Below are 15,276 nucleotides of genomic sequence, written 5' to 3' on the forward strand. Positions count from 1 at the left end.
TGTGAACAGCAGACCGAAACACCAGATGATTCGCCGCATTCACCTTCATAGAGGTCACGTCTAGTACATTAGTGCCTCAGCCTCCTGCGGATTTCTCATGAATAGTCAGAGCATTTCAACCTTCCTGCACCTCTATATTACTGCAGCCAGCAGATGACATGGATCGTTTGAGCTCCTTGAGGCAGATTGGTAGAAGTTTTCCTAGCCATTCTCATTTGGTCATTCTAAGATTCGTATGCCAGGTCAGCACCTATAATAAGCCATAAAAGACTTGATCCGACCACAGTGACCTATCCGGTCGACATGTCACGGTCACATGAAGTATAGGCGGTGAGAGGCTTGCAACCCTCTAATTGCAAGAACCACACAAGGAAATGGGCCTAGTGCAGGGCCCTCTCATCCCCAGAAGAAGAAAGAAGAATAGTCCAAGACAATTGTGAGGCGTCGACGGGTAGCCAAGAAGCGGTGGGGAGACCGTTGAGGCGGCATGCAGGGAGGTTTGCATGCATGCTTTGTGATTGGAGAGACGTGCCAACTACATCGTAATTAGGATCAAAATAAAAGAGACAAGGCGAAACGAAAGAAAGGGATGTAATATCGTCGATGCATCAATCTGCTGACAGACAATTACCGACAGCTCGTAGCCTTGTCTTTTGACCAATTACGATCAAAATTTGCTACCACGAATGACGTATCCTTAGAGCATTGTAGGATTACTACACGCCTAAGCATACACAATCTTCATTATTCTCAACACCCCAGGCCATAGTTGTTTTCCTCTTTCGACATCTTCTCTTCGCATATCAGCATGACTGCCTAAGCAGTCATTGTGCGGCTCCCTAAGCCCCAGCTGCCAGGCTGTCCAGACTGATGTGCCAGCATGTAATTCTATCGCTGATAGGCTGCTGTGCTCGAAGATGGGACGACATGTCCGTTATTATATAAAGGGTTGATCCGTAGGAGGTTCGTTTCGAGATATTTAGGAGCCTGAAGACTCAAAATCTGCACTCAACAATCGCAACCATATACCTGACAATAATTTAGCGACAATCTCATCAGAATATTAGCAAAGCTAAGCTAGAAGCTTAGCTTCAACGCTTCAAAATGTCAAGCAACGCCTGTTATAGCCATGGACTCCACCGTCGCTTAGTCCACGTCTATAGAGAGTTGACTCGTTTATGTCGGTTCGTAGAGGCGTTTTGAATCCTATCTTGTAGAATATAGACTGACACATTCCAGGTTGTATCATCGACCTCAGCGGGTTCAATGGCCTCAACGATCCCAACGGTCTCAACGGATTCAACGGATTCAACAACTTCGACGGCTTCGACGGCTTCAACGCCACGTTGCTCATGTCGTCAATCGGATGGAAGAAGGATGTGAGTGCAGAGCACACATTGGATCGGAGAATTCAGACATTGAAATGAGCGATGCGGACGCCAATTGACTGGTACATCCTGCCTTTGAGGCGCGACTACTCCGTGTCACCCACAAAATCGTTTGATGGCGGTCAATATGATGGAAATTGAGCGCCACTGTTGTTGTTCATTTAGAGGAGCAAAGAGGGATAGTTTGGCCTAGGAGGATGAGATGGAGAAGAGGCGAAAAAAGGCGGGAAGATTGAAAAAGGGGGGGCTGGAGAGGGGAGTCTGGTCCTGGTCATGTTTCGCTGCGATCGCTGGTGCCGTTACCACTTCCCTAGTAGTATACGTAACTAGGATTCTAGCAATCTAATTTTTCCCCTACTACTACTTTACGTGTATAATTTCGGCTACGTAGACTGGGTGCAACATTCGGGCACTCCTTCACGTAGACACCCAAGATTCTCACATATCCAACAGCAGAAGCCTTGCTGCGGCAAAGATGTATGTATGTGGTTTTAGAATCACAGATCCAAAAACACGAAAACCAGCTAGATGAACCTTCCTTAACTACTCCGAACGAGTTCTATGCTTGCGTTAGCTTGATTCACTCGCTGGCTGAATAGAGATTTGAAGCATGAGATCCATTAGCCAAGGTACATGTACATGTTGCCGGAGTCTTGGATACCGAAGCGGCTCTAGGGCATGTTTATCACCGATCCATACTAGGTACATTACCGCGCGCTAGATTTCAGTGCTACTCTCTCTACAAGGACTTGTTGGTTTTCTTGTCGTTCTATTGCTTAGATAGGAACTTACAGCCACACCGAAAATTGAAACACCAAAGTGGGCCTGAGCCGTTCTCTACGTCCGTAGGTACCTTTTACTTTACATGAACCATGTTTTTTGTGTTGTTGTTCTCAATTTAGCACTGATTATACCTTAAACAAGAATATTCCGCACCGATTCTCGACACGGCAGGCAGCTGCATGCATTCATACGACTACCGAGCGCAAGCACGTTGCCGACATGTTTGACAGACCGGCCGCTTATACAATGGCAGGCCAAGAAACAATGTCAAATAAATCACGGCATCTTGGGTTACCGTGGTTTCGTCAAACTGGTAAAAGCCGAAGGGGTTTGACAGCTAGCATGATTTGCCGGCTCTAGGAAACATTGAACCTTTGTATTTGTCGCAAGATTTGGTCGACTGTTCTATTCAGCCTTCAGTGGTACTTCAGAACAAACGCCTTCTCTTCTGCGACGCGCCTTGTTCGCGATTTCATCATGTTATCCAAATGTTCGCCATTATATTCTTACAATTGGACGTCGAGTCTCTTTCTGATAGCGTTCGACACATCCATCCATCGATGCCAAGGTGAAAATTAACGCTGTTGGGTAGATTGGATCATTTGCCTATTGGTGCGGCTTATCCCCAGCTACTACTCCGGACAGTGTTTAGAAATGCGACGCGACTTTCAATGCTGCATAATGTCAGAGTTTACTCTGTATTGTAATCCTAATGTTGCATCCTCACACCTCGTTTGCTCTCATGCTTACTTATACGTCTTCAGGATAACTTTTGAAAGCCAGTTTGCTCTCTTTGATCGGTCGAAACATGCTCGTCTCCATCGGAGCACGTCTATTACGACAGTGGCTATGGAGACTTGTCATATGTTGTTTCCGAAGTCAGCTACGAAATGCATAATCTTGACACAAAAGGCCATTGTGGCAGCCATGATTCGTCGATTCTTACTAAGAACGTGTGTCACCTCTTGAGCGCCAAATGGCTGTGTATGGCTGCTCTGCAAGCTTCTACTGGCCACAAGATGCAGCCGTTGCCGTCCTCAAAAGCTTTTTAGGTTAGACTCATGGTGACAAAGGAAATCGACGGTAATACTACATGTACATGTACCGAAAATCGTGGAGCATTTGTGGGGGTTGAGGCCCGTCCTCGATATGTACACTACTGTACTGCTGTACTAGCATCGACAGTAGTGGACAGATGACGTGCAGCAACTCTAATTCGACTTCGTCGGGTTGATCAGGGGAGCGAGCTTTTTGAGACGATGCTATGCAATCTTGGGGGCGGTGAAACCGTCAGGGGTTTGCATAAGTATTGTGTTGCTCGCCATATTTGGAAATCTGCGCCGTGGTGTCCTTTTCATGGGCAGCCCCATCGGTATATATGGAATGGAGGTAATTCTTTTCATGTTTGGCCCTTGGAAGTTGACTGATCAAGTAGAGACTTAATGTGCGAGAGCCGGCGAATTCCGGAGCAGCTTGGCGAGCTGACTCTCAATGGCTCCAGGCGTATAAAGAGCAATGTAAGTTAACTCGTTCCGTGATTGAAAGTTCAATCCCCTATTCATGTGATTACAGGGGAAATCGCACATACAACTTGGTACAAGTACAAGGGCTGAGTATAATCTTTCATAGAACCAGCGGCCACAGCTTATTGACCCTTTAAAACCTGCAGGATTATGACCTACTCTATACAGAGTAGTCTATTGGATGTGAAATTTCGCGCATACTCCATCCTTGCCAGCACACTTGCCGACATAGGGAAATATGTTCTACCGCTGTCCGAAACGACAGCCTTAGCCAAACGAATGCAGAACTTTGTAGCTTTTACTTCGAGCCTCAAGCATCAATACCCCGCCCTTGAGAAGGGTAACAAAAGTCGCGATCGGCTTCAATGATAAATTTTCTTTTTGAATTATCATGATTCTGTTATAAAAATTGTCCTCTTAGCTTTGCTTTTTGTTATAAGTATTACCTTTCGTTACAGAGATGTTAGCATCATGAGCTCTACCCACGCCATCGAGTCCAATACCATTGGAAATGATGCCCGAATTCACCAGGGCAATGTTATCCATAATTACGCCAGTGCCCCTTGTGAACCCTGTGTCTTGATTCCCTTTCTCCGCAATGAGGAGCTTATTCATCGTCAAGATATTATTAGCGAGCTAGACAGAATCCTGCCGCTATCCGACGAATACTCTACCGCCGCCCTCTATGGGCTTGGCGGCTCAGGGTAAGCCGTTTGAGCGCTATTTTGTATAATAAGTAATGTCCTAAATAGCGGCAAACAAGCAAAACTCAGATCGCCCTCGACTATGCCTATCGCCGGTGCCAAGTCTCCTCCTGCTCCGTGTTCTGGGTCCATGCCGACAACGAGACGACATTCACGCAAGATTTCAAGTCAATTGCGAAGAAGCTATGCCTTCCAAACAACCTCGTTGGAGAAGATCTCTTAATGGCTGTACGTCATGGTATCGAGTCGAACCCTCCTTGGGTGCTGATTCTAGATAATGCGGACAACCTAAGGCTCTTTGGTGTCGATCATACTGGACGGGATGCTCCGAATCTTGGAGCACCTGTGTTTAAACCTAGACAAATTCATCCCACGTGGTCCAAATGGCCAAGTTCTCTGGACGAGCCGCGACGAGCGCATCGCCGGAGGCCTTGTTGCGGTTCGACGGGCAATCAACGTCCCAAAAATGACTCCAAACGAGGCGAAGGAGCTCTTCGACAGTGTCAGAAATAATCGAGTGGGCAACGACGAGGGAAGACATGTTGCAGCACTTCTCGACGAACTCGAGTGGCTACCACTCGCCATATCGCAAGCTGCAGCATATATGAGGAGGACCTTGACAACCGTTGAGGAGTACGTCTCAAAATTGAAAGATGGCAAAAAAAGGTGGAGGATTCTAAAGCAATCACAAAGCGACCGTCATCGACGACAAGAGGTGTCGAACAGCATTTTAGAGACCTGGGACATTTCGATGAAATATCTTCAGGTTGAGAATAAGACGGCCTATCAGATTTTACACATTCACGCCTATCTAGATAACCAGAACATCCCTATTGAGTTGGTCAAGCAAGCAGCTCTCTACAGCGATGATAGTAACGGTATAGATCATATTGTCGAAACACACAGTGATGACTCCTCGTCAGTCTCTGATAGCGATGATGATAAAGTTACTGAAGCTATCGCCCGTCTTTGCGACTTCTCATTTCTAAACATACAGGTTGCTCAAGATGGAAACCGCGCATACAAGATGCATAAACTTGTTCAGGAGGCAATGCGGTGGGGTCTGAGTCGAGAAGAACGGAAGGATGAAGCAACTTATTTCTTAGTTGCAGCGCTTGGAATTACTTACAAGCTCTTCCCGAGACCCCCATACGAAGAACGAGAGGTCTGGAACCAATGCGAGAAGTACATCACTCACACACAGCAGGCGTGTGAGTGGGCTGCACCCTGTGGAGACGATGAAAAAGCCGTAGAGCCATTGTCAAGGTTGGCCGTTTATTTGAGCTGGCGTAACAGATGGAGGGTGTCTGGGATTATGGCACAAAGAGCATACGAATTAAACAAGAGGATACGAGGCGACAGGCATCTTAATACAATTGTTAGCATGGAAAGGCTTGCAAGTATATACTCACAGCTTGGGAGGCTCAAAGAGGCAGAAGTAATGCAAATCGAGGTGCACAGACAGCTACGGGAGATTCTTGGTGACAAGGATCCTCGCACAATCATAATCGAGGTTGAGCTTGCACTAACATACAGGGGATTCAAAAGGTATAAACGGGCAGAGGAAATGATGGTGAGATCACTGGCACTATTACAGAAGATCCTTGGCACCACTCATCTTGATACAATGAGAACTATGTCAGCACTTTCAATGACATATTACGCACTTGGAAAGAATAAAGAGGCAGAGGAAATGATGATGAAATTACTGACGCTACAGCAAAACACAATTGGTTATAAACACCATTTTACGATTAATACCATGGCGAATATTTCAGTAATACACCATTCGCTTGGCAGATATCAAGAGGCAGAGACATTAAGGGTAGAAGTACTGGCACTACAGCGGGAGGTTCGTGGTGATCATGATCCTAGTACCATCGAGGCTATGGCGCAGCTCGGAGAAACGTATTGTGCAGCTGGCGAATACAAAGAGGCAGAGGAAATACAGGTTAAAGCCCTGGCGTTACTACGGGAGATTCTTGGTGATAAGCATCCCGATACAATTAGTAGCATGGCAAGTCTTGGAATTGTATATCATGCCTCTGGCCGATTCAAAGAGGCGGAAGGAATGGAAGCAAAGACGCTGGCACTACGGCAGGAAACTCTGGGCGACGAACATCCTGCTACAATAAAGATCATGGAACAACTTGTAAACACACGTCGCCAATTGGAGAGTCTGAGTATCGAGGAAAGCCAGCTTAGTCTTTAAGATAGAGCCAAATCAAGTCCGCTATTCTCGCATTATTAAGATTCTTGGTATTCTGAAGTTTCGGAAGGATGGTTACCTACTTGGATTCAGGACAGATCCTTTCGAATTACTAACTACCTACCTAGGTAATCATATATCAGTAAGCGAAAGGTATTATTGACGGTTCACGAAATCCCAGTTCTACCATGCTATAAAATAGAGGTCTTATAACAGCCTCATGATATTGCATCAATGCTTGAATCATATTTTCAGCGTCGTCCCTTCATCGAAATTGCCTCGTCGCCATCATACCACATGAACTATCATTGTCCTCAATCGTTTCTAACAACCACGGAGCACATAAGTTTACAGTGAGGAAGAGAGGAAGTTGATCTTCAACCAAAGCGTTACATGGCGCAGCTTGACTACCATGTATGCGTTCCCACAATCATATACCGCGGCCAGTGGAATTTTTCATTCCCTGCTCTATTAATACTTTCATCCGACTTCTTGCTCTTCTTCCACGAGTAAACAAATAAAAGAAATCCTCATGAACAATATAATATCTCGCAGTCTTCTTACAGCGCCAATTGTTCTATTTGCTGCAAGTTTAAATCGTAGTAGTTGCAACCCGAAGCACTTGTGCAGCATGGTTATTTCCCAACACATCTGTTAATCACACATATACAAACACAGACAAAAAGTGTCAAACAAACGCTAATCTTGAAAAAAGTGCTGCGGCATTCTCATGAATCACAGTTTAGGGTGTTCGTAAAACCATATCATCAGTCCATAAGACCTGGCTGTTCGAGTTGATCCAATCCGCATACTCTATCCCAAACACCGTCGTTGAGATATCTTATTAAGTGTTCAAAGCCGATTGCGTCGTGAGCCGAAAAGGTAGTCCCGCTATTGTCTGAATGTTCAATCGGCTCGGGTACGGACTTGATAACATGATGTATGAGTGTATTCGATGGTGTGATAGCCGTAGATCGATCGCCTAAATTAGACGACCGAATACAAGTTGATAACATTTCGACGATCTCCGCGTTTTCTTCGTCGTATTGTGATGGAGTGGGCGGTTCGTCAGTTAACATACTGCTTGACGGTGTATTCGCTGACGAAGTGACAACAACGTCGTCATAGGCAGTATTATGTGATTCGATGGGACCATTCTCTCCAGGACCAGTAAAACTGAAGTCATAATTGTCCCAAAATTCGTCCAGCTCAGGCATGTATTCTACTCTTCGATTAGGGAATACTCGATCCGGCAAATGGTCCAGCCTTCGCCTCTTAACCCTGTGGGTATCATCTGTTGTCGGTAGTCTTAAAACCTCTTCATAAATGCGACTGAGGATTTTGTAAGAGTGTTTTGGTATCGGCGAGTGATGCTCCAGAGTTTTCATCACGCCAAGCGACCCATCAACTGCCTTCAATGCCAATTCGCGCATTGGCATGCTCGAATCTATATCGTGTATCATTGCAGAGCATAAGAGCACGGATACGTCGAAAATGAAGAATAAAATAGTGTGATATGTTGCATCTCCGGGGAAAGCAAACCGTAGAAACTGGAATAGTCTGTTTAAGTGTCTGAGAGCCCATAATGTGCCATCTCTTTGAAGATGTAGATACTCGGCTAGAGATCCCGTCGACAGCGGTATAATAAGGAAATACCGTAAAGGAGATAGCAACGACAAAGTTCCCATCATGGTAAGACTGAATCGCTGGAATCTAAGCCATGGATAATCTTCATCCAGACCTGTGTCGGGGTTTCGCAGAAAGAATTGAGGCGGCAATCGCGCGGCCCAGCTTTCTACGATGTTACTGTGTTTTCTAACATCTTCCATTTCTTCCAGAGGTCCAAGCCTTCCGAACGACTGCAATAATGCGCTCCCAAGTTCGGATTGAAGCGACATGAACAAACCGGGAGAGGGTAGAGGCTCTTTTAGTTCTTCGTCCAGTAGGATTCCGGGCGGTTTAGCATAGTAAAGATTGGGCTGCAGAATAAGAGGGTGTGAGATCATGTTTCCAAGCTGCCTAGATATTCGCAGAGTTAGAATGTGTGTGTCCGCGTATCGGGGTTCAGCAGACCAACTAACCAGTCCCACGCGCACATGATTACCCAAGCTCGACTCCCCATTTCCAGATTATAGTCGAAAAGCGGACTTGTAGTTTCTTCATGACTGATATCTAGATGAGAATTAGAACGTTAAAAATAGCATCTGGAGATACCAGCTTACCCATTTTACTGGCAATTTGAACGGCAGTTGCCAAATCACGCCGGCATTCGGGATATCGAGCCTTCGTCTTGAAGAAGAGGGACGAATGCAGATAGGTCTGGATGGCGTGTAGATCATATCTTCCCATTGGAATCCTGGTTGCAAGCTTACGGCCTGTCGCGTGATACTTTTCGGATAATTGGTGAATTGGTTGACTCTGCTCCGCCCCAAGAGCACGATTGAGTACGTCGCTGGGATACTGAGCTGAACACGCACAAACCATTAGGAGGAGAGCAGTCCACTGAAGCTCAACGTGATTATCATTGTAAGCAAGGCTGCACCAATTTCGGTACTCTCGTCTAAACATCACAGGATGAACAATGTAGTAGCGAAAGTTGACAAAGTCTAGAAAGTTATCCACTAGGGCATCTACATTGAGTCAGAAATTGGCGATAAGACGCAAAGATCGTTTACTTTTGAAGCAAAACACCGGGGGGTGGAAGGGGACTGAGAAAAAACAAAGACTAACCGACGCATGATCTGGACGGGAGAACCTGAATCGCTTTTTGCAAATGAGGAGAACGGCCAGGCTTCACGGAATCTGGCATTGTACGCCGTCTCTCCTGAGCTGCGGTGTTAGCGGAGGCGAGGTACTGTAAACATGAGGACTATTAATGATGCCGCACATCTGAAGGTACCTTGCGAGGGCCGCTGTAATTCGAGGCAACGTGGGAAGCAGAGTAGCCCAACGCCTCGAGATCAACATCACTGCCGTCACTATCGCCATCCACTGGATCGAGTAACTCATGAGAATAGCAACACAATCCCTCTATTTGCGCCACCAAATGTTTGAGCTGAGTCCGGCGCTCCTCGGGAGATTTTATATCGAGAACCGTTTGAAATACACAGTTGGTAGAGAAACCTCTATTGCCACAGTGCAGACATGGCCAATATCGAGTACACTACGAGATATATTTATGTTAGACAAATGTGCCATCGAGGAATGCTGGAGACTTGAGATTCATAAGAGTAAGAAATTAGATGGTTGTGTACATGTGATGTGCGAGGCAGAAAGTACATACATTCTGCCTGCATCTCTTCATTGAGGCAAGCATAAATGTACGTGAGGATAATGGAACAGCGTCATAAAGAGTGATGACAAATTGTATCGCAAGTAAGCCCAGGATATAACAATGTTCCACACATATGAGAAGTTTGGAGAGACTGTTGAAATATTTCGAGTCATACCTTTTGTTTCCGGCGCCTACACTCGGAGCAAGCCGAGCGGATGATGGTTTGAGCCTCTTGGCTCTGTTGTGCCATCAAAGCCTTCTGCGCCCTAATGCAGGGGTGTTCCCCAAAGTCCACATTCGGATTCTCCATGATGACATTGCAAGAAGAAGAGACTGGCGAAGATCTTCCGATAAAGGGGAGAAGGAGAATGAGAAGGAGGAAACGGACCTGGTGGGAGCTGGAGCTGCTCGCTCCCGATTCAACGGCGGAGACCAAGGATCAATAACGGCGCTTCGGCAATGGCCCGAAAGGTGGTGGAGTTGATGGTGTCAGCGGCAACGGCTAGGGCAAGCTGGAGGAATTGCGGACCGTCCGTGCTGCAGATAGGCCAAGGCCATTGAGTGGAAAAGAAAAAACGAGCGGAGGTTAGATGACAAAGGCTGAGAGATCCTTGCGTGTACTGGACTCTTAATGATTGAAGGTGCCGGGTCTAGTCACTTGACTCGGGCGGCAGCCTCCCGCCTTTATAAAAGTCGAAGAAACCCGAACTAGACATCACATTAGCACTCACTTGGACAAGGTATCAGTAATATTACTACATAAGGAAAAAGCAATGAGAGAAGCTGAGCACTCTGGTGTTTGCCCGGGTTCCCGTTTCCATCCCCTGCGTCAAGCCATGTCTCAGCGCCGCCCAGCCATCTGGTTCACTTGGTAGCTCTTGTTCGGGGTCCATTTACATGTATTCTCACAACAGCATTTGCCATCGCTCTCAAGCCTCGAAACTTCGAGTTGTTTGCCCAGACGACCCCCATTCTGAATGCAATTCTCATACATAATCTCACCCCTGTATTTGATAGCCTCATTGTCTTGGCTGCAATTCAGGTCAAAGCTGCAGCCGCTGTGCAGTAGCTAATCGCTAGCTCCATGTCGGCAAGCGACGTTGAATCTACCCCCAGTTGACATGATATTAGCCTTCCATTTTAGCTCCATTTGTTGCTCTTGCTCTCCATCGTAATTTGCTATTTTCCGCGTGTTGAACCCAAGAACCCTGTCAGGGCAGATCGGTGTGACATGCCCGCGCTGAGTGCCTGAGAAAATCGACACCTGTGCTATGCAGCACAACCGCCAATGCGTTACAGCCTTGGAGCAGAGAGAGAGAGACCATCCCGTATCTCAACGATACCTCACCCATTTGATGAGCTGTCTACTAATGAGGTAGATCGGCTTTGTCTCTAATAGATCTAGTGAGCAAGAGCTGTACTCACAGATAGCTTCTCGTACCACCACCATCCCGGCCAATCCCTCCCCAATGCCCAAACTGGGCTCGTCTCTTATCATGTCCCAAATCAACCTGGCCGAGTCTCACTGCAAGCGCCGCTTGACGATCCCTCCTTGGCAAATTGCCGGCCTTGCGCACTAGACAGTCCATCTAGCACACACTTACGGAGTACAGAGACAGGGAAATTGTCCCAAGCAACGGCTGAGTTGTCTGAATGGGGCATGGAGCGCGTAATACAGACGACAAAGCGGTCGAGCACAAGCACAAGATCTCGGGGTATTTCATCTTCGTATCGGAATCCAGAGATATGGTCCCCTGATCCATTCGCTATAAACAGGGGCAATCGAGGCTACCGAGATGGAGGCGACGCAATCTCGCATCTTAGCATGTATACTAGGGAATCACCAAGCATGCCATATTCAGGCACTTTGACAGATGTACGCATGCTACATGCCTGTCTAGGCAGATGCGGAAGATTTTACAGTCCATTTCATTCTATCTAGATCAATTCAATAACGCCCTCATACCTGAAAAAAACTGCGAAAGCATAGCGCATCGTGCATCCATCCAGAACCTTAGCCGCCCGTTTGCTGTCTCATTGATCGAGTCCAGTCCGGATCCCTACGAAACGGCCTGGGCAGGCCTAGCGCTATTCCACTGTACATAAATCCCCTGTAAACCGGTAGGTCACTACAAATCCTCCCCTGCAGCCAGAGATCACTTCAACCTCCACCGCCATAGATTTCAGTTGAGATCTCACAAGTGCGGATCCATCCCGGCTTCCTGTCTCCTCCATCTCAGGGATCTCCGCCTTCATTTAGCTTGAGCTTGGACTTGGCCTCAGCAACCCGCCAAACCAGGTCTGCAGCCGCGTCCAGCCATCTTCCGCCTGCAGTCCCGTCACCAGACCAATGTAACCGTCGGGACGCACCGCTACAACGGCCCCCATGTCTGGATCAACGCCATAGTGCTTGTGTGCCTTGCCATGGTCGTCGGCAAACACCTTGCCATAGTCCCAGCCCAGTTTCTTATCGAATGGATGGAAGACTTCATGCAGATCCTGCAGCAGCTCAATCTTGTCTCGTGGCGCCGAGTGCACCAGCAGCACGTCGACAATGGACGGGTCCTCATCCGTCATCCACTGCGAGGATCCTGATCCTCCACGCGGGTCTGGCCCAGGAGCCAGGCTGATGCGAGGCGACTTGGCTGGCGACAGCACATTGGCCTGGAGCCAGCTGCCAAGCTTGTTGACTGTGGCCAGCTGCGTGGCTTGCGAGATGTCACCACCGAATACGACGACTCGGAAGCGGCCATTGGATGGCATATGCAGCTGCAGCTCCCATGGCCGAGCGTCTGCCTGTGACAGCACTCTTTGCGACGCAAAGCGTCTGCCCGGCTGGCAATGCGCGGCAGATTCGGCTAGGCTTGTGACCTGGCTTTGAGACGGTGTCTCAGTGCCTTGCAAGCCTCCTTTCAAATCACTGTCGGATGTAAGAATGCTGGGTTGATAGTGGATGCCGACTCCTGTGATGAACTGTGATTTCAATTAGCAAAGAGTAACAGAAGCCTCACGGCCAGTACCGATCCCCATGTGCTGCCCGATCTGGAAACCAAGATGGCATTGTCTGAATCGGCAAGGTAGACCCCTACACAGGGTCTCATTTCCGATAAAGCTGGTCGCCCACTCACCGCAACTCATACAAGGGACATCCTAGCTACCTATCTACCGGGTAATGGGATCACTGGGAATACACTTACCAATTGTGCCTCTCGGAATGCCTGTTGAAATTCACTCATGGAAGATCCCGCTTCGTCAGAGGCGTCCTTGGCCGGCCTCCCTGAGAAGAGCCTAGAGAACTTGTGATCAAAGGCAATGAGCTGCCGAGCAATCTGCCTCCGTTCCAGCTCGTACGTATCAAGGACGTGCGGCTGTAGCAACTTCTTACATACGAGGCCGAGTTTCCAGCCAAGGTTGTACGTATCTCCCATGGAAACGTTCATGCCTTGGCCAGCCTTGGGTGAGTGTGTGTGCACCGCATCTGCCTTGCGTTAGTAAATCCGGCGCCCTCTCAGGCCAACTTGTCGGTTCAGACGGTTACAGGGATTGCCCTCACCTCCTGTAAGGAAAACACGGTTGTGTTTGCTAAAACGATCGCCGACTCGTTGCCCAATTTGATATGCTGTCCACCTGCGGATGTTTCACTCAGCCTTTGTACTTCACTCCAATAGCTTGCTCCGGTCGGTGGAACGCAGCACCCCTTGTGAGACTTACCAGTCAATGTAGTGGTAGTCAAGAGTGTAAGGGCTCAGAATCTTTCTTGCTGTCTCCAAGATGACATCTGGGGTAATTTGTGATCTGTCAACGCGTCCTGTGCCTGTGGATACTTGTTTGAGTTGGGTATAAACTCGGACAAGCTTGTTTTCTCTCGGAATGATCATCATGGCTCCGAACTCGGCGCTGTGTATCATGCATCTGCTTCTAATGTCCGCTGTCATACATGTTAGTCTCATTCAATGGAACAGCTAGGGACTCTGGAAGATCTCACGGAAGTCTGTGATAGGAATAATGTCCAGTACTCCCCTATTTGAAGGCCATTAGCGTTCCTGTTGATGCAAACTCAACTGACGAAGAAAAGTCTTACCAAATAGCATCAGTTGATTCACCCTTCATTTGATACTCTTCACCAAGCGTCTTTCTCACCCATGAATGTGCTCCATCACATCCAACCACATACTTGGCTCGAACTTTCTCTTCTCTTCCAACCCCGGCAGTATTCGCAAGCAGCCTCTCTGTATCGTCCTCCGCTAGGTTGCTTCTGTACAAACCGTCTTGTAAATTACTTAACCTTTGCGTTGGGGTGGCTTCTTCCTCAGTCAGATGGCGTAACGTCACTTCTACCGGATAGGCATCTTCATCATCAACACAACTATCGTCAATATGCAGCGAGGTTGGCATAACGCTCCGCTCAATCTCGACCAATGGGTGTTTAGGAGAGGCAGAGGCACGGATCGTATCGATTAGGATGCTCTCGACGCGGCCTTGGTGCAACACGGCCTCGGTGAACCGCGAAAGATTCGGTTGAGTATTGGGACCACGGTGGTGGCGACGAATCTTGCCATCCTCGTCCGGGTTCCAGAAACTGACCTCTATCGCCAGACAATTAGATTATTTGTTTTTGACACCCCCTACGTCCTGTCTGTGTGCAACAACAAAGATAATGCAACTCACCATGCATATGGTTTGCCTCGTGCCATACTTTGTGTCCGATACCGAAGCTATCAAAAATCTCTAGGGTACGACACTGAAATCTGTTTCGAGTCGCGTCATGTTAGACTTACATCCTCTATATATGAATGCACTCTAGGCCCGTCTCCGAGCCTTGTGTAGCGACTTACCCGTCTGCTTGACCGGACACGATTTTGCCAGTCCGCTTGTCCACGACTCTCGTCTTGATACCCAACTTGGCCATCCAAAGGGAGAGCATGAGGCCTGCGGGGCCGGCTCCAATAATGAGCACATCGACCTTTGATGTTGCAGCAGCTTCCATAGTTGATTTAATTCACCAATATACGCTTAGTGCCTCGTGAATTATAGTATCAGAAAGAAAAAAGGTAATCTTGTCGGAGAATTAAATAGTCTACGCTCTGCATCTAAAGCTCTTATATAGTCAATATGGGGTATACAGGATCTATATGTGTTACCCTGTTTACGAAGACATGACAAAGTTTCATCGCTCCACGATTTTGGGCCTAAGTAATCATGGGTCATCTCTGACCAACGCTCCCCTCATCCGCCACAGTACCAACAAAGACAAGGGCAGCGTTGACTCGTTATGATTTCTTTATGGAAACCCCTATTTGATGTCCATTCGTCAGCTTTCCTTTTCTCGTCCCCATACCCCAGAATTTGTGGTCTGCACACTACTTCGTTTGGGTGACGATTTTCTTTGCCACAC

The 15,276-nt window shown here is 47.6% G+C and overlaps 4 protein-coding genes across 4 annotated transcripts; 2 read left to right on the forward strand and 2 right to left on the reverse strand.

Annotated features, from left to right (window-relative positions):
* Positions 1-1,104: 1,104 nt before the first annotated feature.
* On the forward strand, positions 1,105-1,427 carry V8C40DRAFT_268112 (uncharacterized protein; the record flags this gene model as incomplete). The annotated part of the gene is made up of 2 exons (XM_083219931.1): positions 1,105-1,180; positions 1,240-1,427. The coding sequence occupies 2 exons, from the start codon at positions 1,105-1,107 to the stop codon at positions 1,425-1,427; spliced, it is 264 nt and encodes an 87-aa protein (XP_083070900.1).
* A 2,594-nt stretch (positions 1,428-4,021) lies between these two features.
* On the forward strand, positions 4,022-6,657 carry V8C40DRAFT_251126 (uncharacterized protein). The gene has a single exon (XM_083217125.1). It carries the CDS (start codon positions 4,721-4,723, stop codon positions 6,608-6,610), a length of 1,890 nt encoding a protein of 629 aa, XP_083070901.1. The 5' UTR covers positions 4,022-4,720; the 3' UTR covers positions 6,611-6,657.
* A 93-nt stretch (positions 6,658-6,750) lies between these two features.
* On the reverse strand, positions 6,751-10,523 carry V8C40DRAFT_251130 (transcription factor domain-containing protein). Its single transcript, XM_083217126.1, has 6 exons — positions 10,057-10,523; positions 9,495-9,770; positions 9,338-9,431; positions 8,830-9,237; positions 8,689-8,779; positions 6,751-8,626 (listed from the first exon to the last, which is right to left on the reverse strand). The coding sequence occupies exons 1-6, from the start codon at positions 10,189-10,191 to the stop codon at positions 7,375-7,377; spliced, it is 2,256 nt and encodes a 751-aa protein (XP_083070902.1). The 5' UTR covers positions 10,192-10,523; the 3' UTR covers positions 6,751-7,374.
* Positions 10,524-11,926: 1,403 nt separating this feature from the next.
* V8C40DRAFT_281041 (FAD binding domain-containing protein) lies at positions 11,927-14,868 on the reverse strand (the record flags this gene model as incomplete). The annotated part of the gene is made up of 8 exons (XM_083221515.1): positions 11,927-12,854; positions 13,079-13,359; positions 13,435-13,508; positions 13,593-13,809; positions 13,867-13,901; positions 13,963-14,467; positions 14,550-14,629; positions 14,717-14,868. The coding sequence occupies 8 exons, from the start codon at positions 14,866-14,868 to the stop codon at positions 12,138-12,140; spliced, it is 2,061 nt and encodes a 686-aa protein (XP_083070903.1). The 3' UTR covers positions 11,927-12,137.
* Positions 14,869-15,276: the final 408 nt, after the last annotated feature.

The sequence above is a fragment of the Trichoderma camerunense genome (assembly GCF_050948025.1).
Source record: "Trichoderma camerunense strain CBS 138272 chromosome Unknown V8C40scaffold_14, whole genome shotgun sequence".
Taxonomy (NCBI): Eukaryota; Fungi; Ascomycota; class Sordariomycetes; order Hypocreales; family Hypocreaceae; genus Trichoderma; species Trichoderma camerunense.

Coding starts and splice junctions, on each gene's coding strand:
- V8C40DRAFT_251126 (XM_083217125.1), top strand. CDS start 4,721: ATGCTCCGAATCTTGGAGCACCTGTGTTTAAACCTAGACAAATTCATC.
- V8C40DRAFT_251130 (XM_083217126.1), bottom strand. CDS start 10,191: ATGGAGAATCCGAATGTGGACTTTGGGGAACACCCCTGCATTAGGGCG. Junction 9,238..9,337: donor CCCGTCCAGATCATGCGTCG/GTTAGTCTTTGT, acceptor GACTCAATGTAG/ATGCCCTAGTGGATAACTTT. Junction 8,627..8,688: donor ATCATGTGCGCGTGGGACTG/GTTAGTTGGTCT, acceptor GCGAATATCTAG/GCAGCTTGGAAACATGATCT.